This window comes from Malus domestica, chromosome 04 (genome assembly GCF_042453785.1).
Source record: "Malus domestica chromosome 04, GDT2T_hap1".
NCBI classification, from domain to species: Eukaryota; Viridiplantae; Streptophyta; class Magnoliopsida; order Rosales; family Rosaceae; genus Malus; species Malus domestica.
Genome location: NC_091664.1, coordinates 22,947,748 through 22,964,809, shown reverse-complemented (window position 1 = coordinate 22,964,809; position 17,062 = coordinate 22,947,748). Strand labels below are relative to the sequence as shown.

At 37.2% G+C, this 17,062-nt stretch overlaps 3 protein-coding genes across 3 annotated transcripts; 2 read left to right on the top strand and 1 right to left on the bottom strand.

Moving 5' to 3' along the window:
- Positions 1–2,219: 2,219 nt before the first annotated feature.
- On the top strand, positions 2,220–7,229 carry LOC103433572 (probable anion transporter 3, chloroplastic). Its single transcript, XM_070820644.1, has 8 exons — positions 2,220–2,922; positions 4,849–5,075; positions 5,329–5,677; positions 5,763–5,807; positions 6,001–6,147; positions 6,290–6,427; positions 6,579–6,612; positions 6,723–7,229. The coding sequence occupies exons 1-8, from the start codon at positions 2,458–2,460 to the stop codon at positions 6,890–6,892; spliced, it is 1,575 nt and encodes a 524-aa protein (XP_070676745.1). The 5' UTR covers positions 2,220–2,457; the 3' UTR covers positions 6,893–7,229.
- Positions 7,230–8,987: 1,758 nt separating this feature from the next.
- On the top strand, positions 8,988–9,929 carry LOC103433571 (uncharacterized). The gene has a single exon (XM_008371835.4). The coding sequence runs from the start codon at positions 9,335–9,337 to the stop codon at positions 9,659–9,661; it is 327 nt and encodes a 108-aa protein (XP_008370057.1). The 5' UTR covers positions 8,988–9,334; the 3' UTR covers positions 9,662–9,929.
- Positions 9,930–10,977: 1,048 nt separating this feature from the next.
- LOC103433570 (protein DEFECTIVE IN EXINE FORMATION 1-like) lies at positions 10,978–16,627 on the bottom strand. The gene is made up of 13 exons (XM_008371834.4): positions 16,030–16,627; positions 15,774–15,884; positions 15,556–15,638; positions 15,349–15,466; positions 15,075–15,229; positions 14,290–14,867; positions 14,080–14,150; positions 13,144–13,403; positions 12,795–12,976; positions 12,272–12,555; positions 12,060–12,177; positions 11,752–11,934; positions 10,978–11,610 (listed from the first exon to the last, which is right to left on the bottom strand). Exons 1-13 carry the CDS (start codon positions 16,167–16,169, stop codon positions 11,296–11,298), a joined length of 2,598 nt encoding a protein of 865 aa, XP_008370056.2. The 5' UTR covers positions 16,170–16,627; the 3' UTR covers positions 10,978–11,295.
- Positions 16,628–17,062: the final 435 nt, after the last annotated feature.

Here is a 17,062-nt window from a genome sequence, read left to right as displayed (position 1 = left end):
CTATTACAAAATATAATCTAATTATGAAATATTCTCTTGTTACACAAAAATAGTCTCATTATTGGAGTTGGCAGTGTTCTCAGAAATTCCACAAGTGAAAGGTGCTTGGATTGTAGGTTTTTGTGCCAACCTTGATCGGGATGAGAATTTTTTATGCTAAAATATCAGGTGCATTTATTGGTTTGCAATTTGCGTGAAATAAAGGTTTTGAAAAGATTTTGGTTGAATTTGATTTAGCCTTCAAATTAATACTTGAAATCGCCTAAGACCATCTCCAACCCTTGGAGTAAAACCTAAATTTTTTAACCCAGAAACAGCTTTTTTGCTTCATGCCGTCTAGCCTAAAATTTTAGCCCCAAATTATTAAAGAATGAATATCACCTGTTAGATTTAAAGGAAATGGAAATATATGCCGATAGAAATAAAGGAGATGAGATTGCATATGGGTGGCTGACAATCCCATCAGGTTGGGCCCCACTTCCCCTCAAAGTGTCCCATTTTCCTTGCTTTTTGGCATGTTGCCGTGCTTTTAGCACGTTTACTAGCGCGCTTTTTCTTCTTCTTTTTTTCACAGCGCGTCTACACACACAGTGGGCGAGGATATTTAGCCCAAGCCGGTTTCTTGGCCGGTATTTGAGTTCTACCACTTAACCCAATTTTAGAACAAGAGTTGGAATGACATGGAAGTGGGGAATAGAAAGGAAATTTTAGAACTTACTCCAAGGATTGGAGTTAGTCTAAGAAAAGCACAATAAATACTTGAAATCTTGAAGGTTTGGTTGGACAATTAGAATAATATTTTTCACAATCTCTACCATCCACGTGAGGAAGCAAATGAAGGGTTGGTGCATTACACATGAGCATGACCTTACATGGTCGATGGCTCACATTATAATAATATTCTGTATTTATTCGTCGACCTTCGAAGTCCAAATCGATTGCTTTCAACGTCTTTGTTGTTGGTGTTGCATAATTTTCTTCTATAAATTGTGGGTAAGTGAATGCAACACCAGGGTCAGTGGTCACCACCTAAACCTAAATTTTTGGTTTGAATTATGATCAACTTGTTTGAGTGGAAGACGTATGTGTGTCGTCTAAGTTTTTGGGTCTTTTGGCATTATAACATGAGAGACTCAATACGATGAATTTGTGTTGAGCATTGTCATTGAAAAAATGTTTGTGATTGATCAACTTGTTTCCTGTTTTATTTGGAATTGCAATTATGATTTTACTCATTAGCGCTTTTTGTGAAGGAATAACGTCAAAAATTGCCAAATACAATTGTTTTGTATGACATGGGAGCTATTTTCCTTTGCAATATCAAAATGACAAGATCGCAGTAAGAAATTGTTTTGTATGGCATGAGATTATCGGACAAAATTAAAAAGTAAATACTCAATAGGTTGTTAAACGATCATCAACTTGATTGATTCTTGTCACAGAAAATATGTAAACGACGACAAATAAAAGAAACATTTTTTAACATGTGTAGCCTGAACAGTCGCTAATCATAACATGGTGAACAAGTGAATCCAAGCATTGTTCAATAAATTAATGTGGCACTCCCATGTGTAATTATATGAGTTACACTCAGTGTTTAAAAAATGGGTATCGATGGAAATATCGATATGCAAATTTATTGAAATATCAATGGATATATCAATATTGATATTTGTTACCTTCGATGGAAATGATGAAAATTTGCTCAAAAATGTGGAAATTTAAAATGAAACTTTAGGAAATATCATATAGCAATTTGTCAATATTTAACCTATATGTCAGAAAATATCGACGAAATGTGTCGATTTTAGCTGAAATTTAACTGTTTTTCCTATGTGGGGTGAAGTTACTTCACTCTCCCTTTCTATATCTTTTACTAATTTTTTTAATACCTCTACAAAAATATTCGCATCAAAAAAATTCCGGTTACAACTAACTTGGGACTTCCTAAGAAATGTGGCATCTCCTATGCATGACATATGATATGTGAGTTTCACATTGTGGAGAGTAGAGTAGCTAGAAGCCACCATGTGGTTTGGTTGCCACTTACCACCACCAAAAGCAGAGCAGTACGTGTTGCCACGTATGGTTTTATCGACGTGGACGATGCCATCGGGTGACACGTCACCCTTATTTTCCCTCGACGAAATTTCCGTTCTGGGACCGAGTCCAAGTGCCATTCTGCATTCTCTTTCTCAATTCCCACCAACCCCCCCAAACCAAACCAAAACAAAACAATCTTCTCCTTCACCTTAAATTTCTCTATTTTTCAATTCTTTAAAATCCCAAAATCTTCCCACGATTATTATAAAACTACGTAGCTACAAAATGTTAGATAATCCCACTTGATCATTTCTCTTATTTAAACAGCATTCAAAGTCAGTCTGTGTTTGAAATATTGTATATCAATATGCACTGTTTTATTTAATCTCTCTCTCTCCTCTCTGTCTCTCTCTCATGGCGGCTGCAACTCCCATTAAATCTCAGCTTCATTCCGACCCCTCTTCTCGATTGTTGAAAACCCAATCGAGTTTGACCAGCACAAAGAAAACCCAGCTGGGATTTGAGCCCAAAAAATGGGATCAGCTGGTTATTGGGTTTGGAAAAAACAAAGGAGGATGGAGGAGAAGAACGGAGGAGGTTCAGAGGGGGCGCCGACGGCGGGTGGCGGTGACTTGTACGGCGGAGGGGATAGAGAGAGGAATGCTGATGGGGAAAAACAGAGGAGGAGGAGGAGGAGGAGGAGGAGCGAGAGAGGTAGCGGCTGAGGAAATAGTGAGTGTGCCGGAGAGATTCAAGGTGGCGGCGTTGGTGGCGTGCGTGATGTGTTTGTGCAATGCCGATAGGGTCGTCATGTCGGTGGCCATCGTCCCTCTTGCTGCTAAAAATGGCTGGTCCAGTTCTTTCCTTGGCGTAGTTCAGGTCCGTTACTCTCAACTTCAAACTTTAAACCCGTCCTCTGCTTTCTTTGAGCGCAAAAACCTAGGGCGTGTTTGGGAATGTCAGTATAGCCAAAAGCACTTTTCGATAATAAAATAGACTTATGTCAGAGCTTGTTTGCGACCGCATATGTAAGAAGCACTACTAACTTGACGCAGAAACGCTTTTGATCATTCGAAGTACTTTTAGCTGTTTTAAAGCTTTAGTTCTTCTCCCTTCTAGTCAATTTCATCTTTTTGTTTGTTTGTTTGTTTTTGTTAAAAATTTGACATTTTGTTTGGAACATCGAAAATAACGGCGATGATAGGATTACCAAAAGGTCCATAGCATCGAAACTAGCGGGCACACAGTTTGGTTAGTGTTTGGAACGTGTTTTTGGGAGTGTAGGTATAAATTTTCTTTGCGTGTTGTGCCTCTATGCGCAAATAACTTAACAAGATTTAAAATGACTGCAAGTGCTTGTTAAGCGTTTATGGATGAGTACCGTTGTAACATTTACTGAAGAGTATTATTATCAATCGTGCATCATTGTTGTCATCTGTTCATAAAAATGAGTTGATAAGAGATGCCTCTAATGGAAAGGAATTGGATCTCATCTAAATTCACTTTGTGGGGATTTTAAGAATTCTTACATCTTAGTCATTCATCGTGTATCGTGCGGTCAGAAATCATTTGACTTTTTTATTTAAAATTAAACACAAATAGTATCTAATGAAAATTGACCGCACGATGTACGATAAACGGTTATGATGTGGGGATCCCTAAGATCCCCACAAAGTGAATCTGAAGAGAATCCTCCTCCTAATGGAAAGATGTAAAGTTTTCATCTTTGCACCTATTTTTAACATTTTTTGTAGGCAGGGCATGCCAAATAAAGAGTTCAAAGTAAATGAGATCTCAAGTTTATATTGTTTAAAAATGTTTTTAAAATGACTGCAAGCATTTTTGGTGAAAGTGTTTTGAGTTCTAAAAGCACTTGAAGTGCTTCTTGTAGGAAGTTTTCCTACAAGAAGCACTATGTGCTATTTCAGGATTCACTTTGTACTTTTTGCATGATTCACTTGCATTTTTACTAAAGATTGGTTTTTAAAGCATACTCTCATCAAAAGTTTTTTCAATCATTTTAAAAATAATTTCCAACGAGCATGTAGTTTTTGCATCTCAAATTTGTTTCTCACATCATCAATCGTTTGTCACTTCTTGGAGAGATTTTTCAATATGATCGGAAAACGTGGTGGTACATCATGTGTCTATATACAAATGGTGAGATATGTATGTTAAAACGTTAATAATTTCAAAAATAAAATTTATCACCACTTATATAGAAACACATGATATATCACTCATGTTTCTATTACAATGAAAATTTTCTCCACTTCTTGGGTTGTTGTGGAAAAAAGCTAGCCCCTTATTCGTACCCGCATCAGATTACACTGCTGAAATATCTCACCCAAGCTCATCTCAAGTTGGTTCAATTGTGTAAGTACAAATAGGGATTGGATGGGGCTCTCAAGTAAAAGTTCTAATTTTTGGATTTTATTGCTAGAAAAACTTCGTCCACAAATGTTTGATTTTAGATAAGTTTTTGTAATTATTTGCAAACTCAGAGGGCAATGGATCCCCGTTTACACTCAAGTTCAAATCTCCCTACTTGTGAACTAGAATAGTTAAGAATGTATATTGAAAAAAATTATTTTTATCGGTTGGTAAGTGTGGTAAACAAAATAATCCTCCATTACACTGCTCTTTCTAATGAGTTGTAGGGGAAATAGACATTAACAGAAAAATTAAAACTAGAAATTAAAAACGGAAAGGTTACAAAATGGGCAATTTGTTTTTATTGTTTGACTTTTTTTTTTTTCCTTCTCATTGTTGACAATTTAGAATTTCGAACGATTCATTTTGCAGTCATCCTTTCTATGGGGATACATATTCTCATCAGTGATTGGAGGTGCCTTGGTAGACAGATACGGAGGAAAGAGAGTGATGGCATGGGGTGTGGCCATGTGGTCTTTGGCAACTCTCCTCACTCCATGGGCTGCCAACCATTCCACCACCAGCCTCTTGGCCGTTCGCGCCTTCTTTGGACTCTCTGAAGGTGTAGCCCTCCCGTCCATGAGCACCCTCTTATCAAGGTAATATAATGTCTCCCTAATCCTTGCTCATAATTACTCATTATACCTCTAACTGTAGTTACAATAATGCTTGGGTCACCTAATTTGTTACCAAATGATGTATCAGTATGCTTGGTTTAGGTAACTTGCAGAGCAAGTAAATCTATAACAGAATTTAGAGAGTTCTTGTAAACAAACTATCAGATGCGTTCAACTTACAATACTTCAAAATTTTAGCTGAAGTCAATGCTCATGTCGCTTGTAATATGAGCAGGTGGTTTCCGAGCCATGAAAGAGCAAGTGCAGTTGGAATCTCTATGGCTGGATTTCACCTCGGCAATGTTGTTGGCTTACTACTAACTCCAGTTATGTTGTCAACAATGGGACTTTCCGGTCCCTTTATTCTCTTCTCCTCCATTGGACTGCTTTGGCTGACAATATGGGCATACACAGTCACAAATGATCCAAGTGAGAGTCGTTACATCAGCAACTCGGAGATCCGATTGATCCAAGCTGGTAAATCTGATTCTCCAAAAAAAGGTGGAAAGCTCCCATCTATGCGGCTCCTGTTTTCAAAATTTCCAACTTGGGCCATTATTTGTGCCAACATAACTAATAATTGGGTGAGTTTTTCTAATAGCTTTTACTGTGGATTCATCCTTTCTTTTCCGCTGCGCAATTGATTCTTAATCATGGTCTACCTTACAGGGGTACTTTGTTCTGCTCTCATGGATGCCGGTTTATTTTAAGACGGTAGGTTCATTTTTCCTAGATCTTTGTTTACGTTAACACCATTAATAGCGTAAAAATTGATTGATCGCAAATAAATTTATCATGTTACTGGTTTAGTATTTGTGTGCACATACGTGTTCACGTTGAATTACCAATAGTGGTTTGTGGCAGTGTGCTCTAGGAAATGACGATTTCTATTTTTCTATTGTTATAGGTATTTGGTGTAAACTTGAAGCAAGCTGCATGGTTTAGTGCTGTTCCATGGGGATCAATGGCAATTTCCAGTTACATTGCTGGTGCAGCATCGGATTCATTAATCAAGGCTGGCTACTCGTTGACTACAGTTCGAAAGATCATGCAGGTAGCCCTTGAATTGCCGTCTGTCTTTAAAAGAACATTATACGATTCAATCAAATCAAATTAAAATTCAGCTGCACTTATCCGAACACTGTAGTATATTTTTGTAACAAATCACTATACTGACAAATATTTGTGCATAACAGTCTATTGGTTTCATCGGGCCTGGAGTGTCATTGCTTGGCCTAAACTATGCCAAAACACCCGAAGCTGCAGCGGTACTCCTCACAGCAGCCTTGTGTTTGAGCTCTTTCAGTCAAGCCGGCTTTCTCCTTAATATCCAGGTAAGTTCCACCCATATAAGCATATGACAGAACTGTCAAACTAAACTGATGCAGCAGATAGTTAATTACCAAAATAATCCAATCATAGCCAATAGATGTTGGACATTTTGCTTCCGATCTGATCTTAGCTTCTGCGGTTTCATTTCATCAGGATATAGCGCCACAATCCGCTGGATTTCTCCATGGTACGTTCTTTCCCATTAGCCCGCCAGAAACGGAATGTTTATATTATGTTTTCTCATCTCTTAAATTGGTTAGCTGACTACAATGATTCGATGACATTCTGTGTCAACAGGGATTACAAATTCAGCCGGGACAGTGGCGGCGATAATCAGCACGATAGGAACTGGCTATTTTGTACAATGGTTAGGATCGTTTCAGGCATTCCTAACGGTCACTGCAGGGCTATATTTCGCGACGACAATCTTTTGGAACCTATTTGCTACTGGAGAGCGCGTCTTCTAGACCAAAATTTCCATCAGTTTGCGCAAGTAAATCATTAGCTTACGTTTGTTGGTAAATGTCCGATGTTTATGTTAGGCTAGGAAACAGATGAACATAAAATATTCACTTGGGAGTTCAAAATTTAGGGTCATTTGATCATGTAGAGTTCAGCTTTTGATTATGCAAAATGTTTGTCTGAAGTGCTTCTGTATTGCATTTGTTATTTTCCATTGCTCTTAAGTTGTATATTTGTAGGGTAGTGTTATCCACACACTCATTTTTACTTCTCATATATTTTTTCAATTTTCGGTCGTTGGAATAATGAATTGAAGAAGATCAATAAACAAAAATTAACAAAGATATTGAAAAGTAAAAAAAGGTACGTGGACAACACTACCTTATTTTTAATTCATTTGTAGGTGGAAATATATCATTATTTTGTTAATTCTCGATGTGAAATATTTTTTTTTCATTAAAATTCTCGATGAGAAAATGAATATTAACGAATTGTTAGTTCACCGATAAAAAAAACACTATATTGAGCCACGATTTATATGAACCACTACAAATATATATCCTCATCACATTTATATGAATCCAGCCGTCCTGGCCAATAATTTTGCAAGAATTTTATTTACTCATAACGTTTATTTTTCTATTTTATAACTTTTTTTAATCCTTAATTTTCTTTGTTGAGTCCAATGGATTCCAAGCATATGCTACGGATGGGCCAATAGAAAAACAGCAGCATTTCACAGTCAGATGAATGTGACATTCTGACTGACATGGTGCTTGTGATCAATAAAAAATTATTAATTTAGTAAATATTAGAAAATTGATAAATTATTAGTTTTTAATTCATCAACGGAATTGTTATTAGTACTCAAAAAATCTCATTCGGCATTCTAAACTTTCTATAATTAGGAAGAAAAATAGACTTATGAGGAGTAAAAAATGATATTTTTGAAGCGCTAATAACAGTTCTTTTTTATCAAATGAATTAATAACTTATTAATTTATCAAGAAATTACATACTTTCTTATATGTTGTATATTGTATTAGTTTATCGTTTTACGAACTAACAATTGTATGTATTTGATTAATCAAGTAAATTCATGGATCTACTTATTTTCTTTTATAAACATTTAACCAAGCAAAAATTATAGTTAAATAAACAAATGTCAGAGTAAATGGGAACTATTAATTTATATATTACATAGGATCTATATATAAAAAAATTATAATGTATTATCTTATAAATTTAACGAATTATTAATTTAACATGTTATCTCGAGTTGGGACCAGCCAAAAGTATTGTTATTAATTTATCAGATATTCAATTATCGAAGTTCTACTTTATCTTCTATTTGAATTATCCGTGTATGTATGTATGTATATGACTATATGAATTCTTCCAACCAGGAGACTAAATTTGAGATCCTTTTTAGTTTCCTCATTAATTGGCAATCTCACCTTTAAAGGCAAAATTTATATCTTTCGATCAAGATAAATATTTCACGTCCTATAAAAATTTGTTTGCTGAAGACTTTTCGGCCAACAATAGTTATAAAATGCCTATTCCAAAGCATTTTCATCTACGAATCCAACTCTGTTGGTCACTTGGTAGTGACCAAAGATTTGTGATCACAGGCCCTTGAATTGATCTTAAAGGTTTTGATTTAAACATCAAAAGCACATCCATTAAATCTCAACCTTTTATATCAAATCGATGGTTAAGGTGGCCAAGCATATCTCTTTATCAGTTGGTAGAGAACATTTTTGTTTCATCTCTTATTAATGGTTAAGGTGACTAAGCATATCAGTATCAATGAAATGAAGATGATTTCCACGATATCCTTCTTTTTAACATTGTGGTGTCATGATCTAATACGACAATATCACATGTAAATTTCTCTCCATATTACACTATATTTGGATGGTACACCGTACACTAGGATGTCCATCAAATGATCGAAATGAAATATCAATTCGGATTTAAAAAACTCTTCAATCCCCCTTGTTCTTTTCAATTAATCAACATGTTAAATCCAAGAAAAAAGAAACAAAAACCGGATGATAACTACAAAGTCGCTGCCGTGGACAAGACATTAATATAACCTACTTGCATTATTCAAACCACACACAACACACACACAGAAACTGTTCACCTTCTCATACTTTTCACCCGCTCTGTTTCATCCTCCCACGGACGCCACGCCAACCACACAGCGGATAAAACTAAGATCTATCACCCAAAACTCCAGATTTATATTTTCATCCCATCCTCAACCTCAAGATTCCCCCCACACAAAATTTAATTCAACCCCCAAAAAATTATCCAAATTCAGATTAGATACCGTCTTCCAAAATCTTTCCCGAATCCGAATTCTGATCATTTTTCCACTTGGGTCCTCACAAAAACCAGAATCCTGAACTGGGTTGTTCTTACTTTCACTCCAAGATATGAAATTCAGGAGCTTGGAGGAGTTCTGGGCCTTCTACATGAGCCAGCACTCGAAGCCATCGACGCGGCGCTGGCATTTTGCAGGAACCCTGGCTTCTCTCTCCTTCCTCCTCTACTCGCTGCTGTTTGATTGGCGGTTTCTGGTTTGTGTGCCTCTCTCTGGGTACGGACTCGCGTGGTACAGCCATTTTTTCGTGGAGGGGAATATTCCGGCGACGTTCGGGCATCCGTTTTGGTCTCTGTTTTGCGACTACAAGATGTTTGCTTTGATGCTTTCTGGTAACATGGACAGAGAGATTAAGAGGCTCGGAAAGAGGCCTATCTAGCATGTCTTTTTGCGCTCTCTTTTTTTCCGAGAGCTCCGAAGTGATCTTCGCACTCTCGTTTTCTAGTATTGTTTGTTCCAGTCTTTGGACAGAAATAAAATGCGAGTGCAAAAGAAGAAAACGAGAGCGTGACAATCACTACTGTATCGTGTGATCATATTCCATTCTGCTTATTGGACCTGTATTTCCATTTTTGGTCTGTATTTTGAACATGTTTATTTACTTTTGAGCTTTATTGAGATATAAATGGATTAGTTTTGTGGGGTTATATAGTTTTGGCTTAAATCTGTGATAACTTTTTGCATCAAATTAGGACTCTGTTCATATTTGGACCGAAGCTTATGGTAGAATGTATTCTATCTTAGGAAAGGAAAAATGTTATATCTGAAACCATTCACTTTAGGGCATGTTTACTTACACGAAAACCGTTTTAGGGCATGTTTACTTACACGAAAACCGTATTAGTAGAATGAGAGCCATTCATATTCCGAATTACTCCGTTGTTTACAAAACTAAGGGGAACCAAGCGTAGCGCGGGCCTCACATATTATCAGGAGTCTGATTCCTGATTTTGAGGGAATCGAAATCTGGAGGGGGAGGTGGTATGAATAACAACTGCGAATAAAAACTGCCTTGTATAGGACCTACAAGGTAGTTCTACTCCGTCCCTTTTTAGTATGGTAGTATGAATCCAACGGGAGTATGTATTTGGGGGAGGACTTTCGTGTCACGTCATTGTGGCGTCTCGTGTCAATGATATAAAGATATATGTAAATTTATATTCACATGTCATTGTATCATTGCTACAGGACATCACAGTAACAGTGTATCCGTGCTATGTAAGTTGCTCTCGTAAATGAAACACGAGAGCAAACCCATTTATGGTAATATAACTTTGGGATGGGCAAAGTTATGAACCGATACAGCTAGATATAGTAAAGACGAAGGAATAAATTTGGGATCAACTAGTCATCTTTTTTTTTTTTTCAAACAAGAAAATCCTAACCTAAAGACGAAACTGACACCGAGAAAACAGACAAACAAAAACTGATACTCGTGAAAAGCAGCTTAAACCTTGAAGGATCAAACCTGCTTTGATATCAAGTTGAATATCAAAGTAAACAACGAACAAGACTACAAAATAATAAAAATATTATTAAACAAATAAGAATGCCGCAACGGCTAATAATTTGATATTTTTTTTTAGTAAACAGATAGAAAGCCGACGAGTCAAAATAATATCAATACCAATTCTTTTCAAGTAAGCATGGCTTAGTGATCCAAACTTAGAGAGGCCTACTGAAAGTATTAAAGGGTTGAGTGAAAACTGAGATTGCCAATTTATAGAGATATATATAGAATCATCCTCTAAACAATTATCATTGAGAAACTTGGATTTGGTACTCGTTCCTTGACTCATATTCAACTATGTTACAAGTTCCGACACCTATTTGCTCAAAACCCAGTTTCTTTTCGGCCAAACCAAGATCAATCTTAGCTTGATCATAAAAAATATCCACTCAAGCGCACATTGTTGTCACATCCGCCACGGTTTCTGCACTTTTTCGGGTGAGAATGGCCGTCGCATTTCGTGAGCCTTAGCATCTGTCTTTGTATTGATAAAGGTTGAACATTTAGTCAGTGTTTCGCGAAAATGATGGCAAAGGCACAGCTTCTTGAGGACGAAGGATTACAAGCACGCCGAACATTCCAAGCATTGGTAGGACAAGCAGCCACTTGAGGAGTCTATAGTAATACATGTGGAATGTGAGTGAGAAATCGTCTGAAAAGTAGAGTCCGTTCTTGTCAACCATCTCCACCAAAACAGTACCCGTAGTCCTTACACCTACTGTCGGAAGCTTCATACGATGCTTTCCAGGACGATTGAAGGTCTCGTTTATTCTTATCCTTCTCTCTCCTTGGTAATTACCTGGCACTAATAGCGTTGCCTGCATGGTTTAAAAAACAAAAAACAAATATTGACTGAGTTTTGTATATTAGACTCACAAGCTACTTGCGTGTGCATACAAGAGACAGAGGGCCGTGTAGTTGACTTTGGCCAAAATAATCGGTGGGAATGAGCAACTTACTGTCACATTATATGGTGCTTGCAACCCAGATGGGTATCTATAGCTATCTATGATCTCAATCTCCACCCAAAAGTTCTTGCCCTCTTCGTCACGGAAAGCTCTTGATGAATGTGAAACAAAGATACCTTCACGGTTATACCTATTTGCAACATGATTTCTCCCTTGATTTGGTGATCTCCATGCCTGCGAAAGGAAACACAACAAAGATGATTAAAAACAAAATGTTATAACCCAACAAAAAGCAAAAAAATAAAAACTGAAGACAACAGAAGAAACTATCGACAGATCAAGCTTGAGATCTATCATGCCTTGAGGGGATGATGGGAAGCAGGAGTCGAGAAGCAAAAGACATTGCCATTCATGGTTGAAACAATAAGATCAAGATCATCTCCACCATCAACATTGTCTGCTAAGACCATGCTATATCTGTCATGCAGAGATTAATGTTTCAGGTAAACCATGGAAAGGGGGAGAACTAATTAAAGATGTGGGGACATTGAAGACTTTAAAAACATCTTACGAGGTTTCACCAATATCGACCACATCGGCGCATGATGTAGGTCCATCAATTACATACAGGTAACCATCAAACGAAGTTGTAACAAGGCTAAGTCCCTTCTTTTTCTCTCCTTTTTTACTTAAATCAACTAGAAGAACTTGATTCATAACTCTCCCGTGAGTTCTATATGGATAAGGACGAACAATTGACCCATCTATGCCACTAAGAACGTATATGTTCCCGGATAACGTTGGAACCACAACATCAGTATGGCCGTCCCCATCAACATCACCAATAGTAGGACCCTGTGGAACAAAACTCTGCATCAGATTCACTAGGAATTATATAAGTCAAGTTGTAATTTACCAGGTTCTAGAAGAATGACAAGCATAAATTTGTGCATGCAAGTTTAAAACTGCTAATCTCTACAGAAAAATGGTAGACTAATCTCACCAGGTCCAGAGCAGAAAAAGAAATCAGTAAACAACTGAACCAACTACTGTACTAGTACACAACTTAATATCAAATCAAACATTTAACGTACCTGGGGAACTAGACTCTTAAGATGCCTTTCCCAAATTTCTACTCCTTTTGTAGTCCATGCAGCAACATTTCCATGAGCATCAGCGGTCACAAGTTCAATTTTTCCATCATCATTGATATCAGCAGCAACAACAGCTCCTTGAATTTGAGCCATTTCAAGAGGAAATTTTTCCCTGATCTTGCCTGAACAAAAGAAACCATTCAATTTCCATATCACTAAACAGAAAGCGTTGTATGTAACATCAAAGATGATCCAGTGTCTTGTATGCCAGGGAACTTAAAGCAACTCATGCACTCTGAGGTAAAAATGTCAGCAAACAAAGCAATGAGAGCAAGAAAAATTAATTCACCATGATGGTCCAAGACATAGAACAAGCCAAAGGAAGTTCCAACAAGAATGTCCAGATTCCCATCACCATCCAAATCCACCACAGTTGGAGAAGAATATATATGAGCATGGAACTTCCCAGTCTCTGTACTCAGATCTAGTTCCGCAGTCCACTTAACTTGCTTTGTGTCGAGATTAAAAACAACTACTGAGCCAGCAACATATTTTGTAAGATCAATGTCACCCAGTTCCTTCCGATGATCTTCATTGGACTCATAATACCTGCGAACGTACAAGGTGGGAATTTACTTTCAAGCCATTAAGCCATTAATTACTAAGCAAACTCCAACACACGGTTCACATTTCAATCTTGGATGATGCTGCATAACAAATGATAAAGAAAATGCACCAAATTGATTTTTGCAGGAAGTTTAACTTAAAGGGTTATTACAATTTATTGTATGGATGAAGGAAGAAACCAAGAGCACCGTAAATTTCTAGATCAAACAGAATCTACCTACAACTTAAAATAACCCTTCTATTTCATTTACATCATATCTACAGATCTCGTGAGTGTCTCCTGGTCAATACAAATAGTGCTATAGTTTTGAGCTCATTGGCGACCATACCAGGTCATTACAACTACTCCAAATGCAGATATAACTCCAACAGTCCAGATTGTATACTGCTTGCAGTATTTACATGAAATACATACATATGGTACTTATTTGTCAAACTTACAGAAACAAGTTAAAAGATATGCTTGCTTTGATAAATCCTATAGTGTACACCATGCCTAGAAAATACTTGCTTTATCAGAGTCTAAACTGTATAAATCCTCTAAAATAAGAAGGTAGACACCTTTAATGGGAATTTAAAATGAAACTTGATGTGATTTCATTCCACTCCAAAAATATTAATAAATAAGTGAATTTTGACACTATGGAAGAGAGCTCACTCGTGATCAAAGAAGTAAGATACAGCAACAACCATTTCTGATACTCCATCATTATCGATGTCCGCTATGACCTGACGGAAAAAAGAAATCATCAACCAAATATAACTTGCATATGGCAAAGGAGTGAATAAGTATCATGCCTACATACATAAATCCATGTGCAGTGTGCCCATACACGTGTAAAGAAGAAACATTAAAGTTAGAACTCACAGGAGTGCAGAGGATGTGTGCATCAACATTGACATAATCCTCCATTTTCTCGTGCTGCCCTTCAGCCCATTCCTCATCTCCCCACATTGATTCATCAACATAATCATCATAGTCATAACTATACTCATCGGCCAGTTCCTCACTGTTACGGAACAACTCAAAAGATGAATCAGCATCTGCTTCCAAGCTTCCCTCATTTTGTACAGTTGCAACAGGAACATCCTCCTTATTATTCTCTTTAGATCCAGAACCACCATCCTGTGATTCACTTGAATTTTTATCTTCTAAAAGCCGTCTACTAGAACTAGTTCCATTCACTACATTAACAGTTTCCTCTGACACATTTTTCACAGAAGAATTGTCCGTGCCCGTAGGCAGCTTGATGACCGTTTCCACCTGACTTGAATTTGTTTCCCCTTTATTCTCTGGATTTGATGCATTTACCATGCCAAGGTTGCTCTCTTTTGAAATAGTTGTTGAATTGTTTAAATCAGGAGTTGAAATAGTAGCTGAAGTGTTGGAATCGGGAGTTGAAATAGAAGCAGAATTGTTTAACTTAGCTGTACTTCCATTTGTTTCTACAAAAATAACCGACAGTTGCAAACATGATTAGTTCCCGTTAAAACTTAAAAGGAATACTTTCACAATCATATAACATCAGAACTGTGTCAGTTGGCTTGGCATGCTCTTCCTAAAGGTCTACTAAAGTGGATTATATGAATAAGGACACTCTCAAAAACAATAGCAGTAGTAAGAAAAACTACTTTAATGTGTAAATGGCTTACGATGAGCTGATTCCATAGCCTCCATGACAAGAGAATCATCATGGACATCTGGATGAGTACGATCCACGGGATCCGAATGCAAACCCCCATACCAGTTCTTTTTAACTTTCCTACGAGGTACTACAAGTTTATCTACCATCATGTAACCTGAGACCCTAAAAGAAAATATACACAAAAACTTTTATGAGCTTGTGGAGGCTGATATAGGATTGCAGACAAGAAAACAAATTGTAAAATATTTAGTAACATCACTAGGGCAATGTAACTGAATTACCTGAAAAATAAAACTTCACCATTGTAGGTGGCCAAAGTTATTTCTCTCACACCATCCTTGTCGATATCATACAGGAGAGGACTAGCATGTACCGTTGACTGGTGGAAAGCAGGCCAACCTGATGAATCATCAAGCAGGTACTTCGAAATCACTTCAAGAAAATTCAAGACAGCTTAACGTAATGAAAGAAATGAAATTGGGTCATACCTGGATGTTTGTCTCCATCAGCACCTTCAAGAACTTCAAGATAGTGAACGAAAGAAGGAACCACAATCTCAAGCTTTCCATCACTGTAATAAGAGAAAACGAATACCCGAAAAAAAGCCCCAAAAATCAATGCTGGACACAAAATTGATCTCTTGGTAATCTCAAAATGCACAAGTAAATACACAAAATTTCCAACCAAAGCACAATCTTTTTCGTACCTATTGATATCGGCGATCAAGGGTGTAGCATATATACTGGAACTAACTTCGGTTTGCCATCGGAGCTCCAATTTCGCGGGGCACCGCGAATTCAACAAGGCATCCTCATCTCTAACCAAACACACAAATCCAACAACAGAAACCCATTAATCAAATGCAAAAACTCCAAACAGAATTAAGGAAACATTAACACAAATCCCAGCGACTATACACTAATCAAGGCAAATAAGACGGATTAAGAAATGAATATGCATACATGTTCGGATATCCAAGGGCGTCGTCGCTGGCCTCTCGTTCCCGGAACTTATTCGTCACCGGCTCCTCGCCATGAACGAAGCTCGAACCGGCGCAGAGAATTAGACAGATCAGAAAAGCCCTAATCGCTGCGGATTCCATATGATCCGGTTTGTTTCAATCGGATTGGGGAAGAAATTGCGGGGTAGAAGATAAACCCCAGCTCGGGGTTCTAAAAACGTCTCGGCGGTGTGGATTTAGGACATGGGTTGCTGCGCAGAGTCAACAGTCGAGGACTGCGATTGGAAATGCCACTCGGGTTTGAGAAAATTACGATTAAGTGCGAGAAATGTGAAGGGGGCTGTTTTATAACTTAGCAGAGGTTGAATTGAATGCCGATGATGTTTGAGGATTCTGGGTCCGGTGACCCCTGTGTAGGTATCACGCGCGAAACGTGAAGTCTACGGAGTAAGACGGTTAATCGTGATCCTTGGAGACTACCAGTGTGACAGTGTCTGCTCTCTGCTGCCTCTGGTCATTGAGGGGACTCGCATTCCAATCCAACTGCTGCTTCAGCTTTTCTGATGATTTCAACTTATTCTTACATTAACTTCTAAAATAATTTTTTTTTTTTCGTTTACCAAACACTTTTAATATAAAAACTTTGAAAAATAAGCATTTTTTTTTTTAAGCACCTCAATGCCAAACCATACCTTAAACTAAGACTCGTGCTTGAGAGCTCATTTAGCAAGTGCTTTTAAGTTTTATACAATTAAAACCCTTTTTTAGGACTCAAAAATATTTTCTTTAAAAATGTTTTAAATCGTTTAAAAGCATTTGTCGAACGAGCAATTTAAAAGCATTTGTCAAGCGAACCCTAATATTTTGCTACCAGGATGTTTGACAACCATTTTTTTTTTTAATTTTTAGTTTTAAAACCCGTTTTGTAATTACATTTTCAATTTAAAAAAAATAGTGAATTAAAAGAAAAATTGAAAACAAAATGGTTCTCAAAAAGTCTTTAAGGTGACTGTTCAAGTAATGAAATTACACTA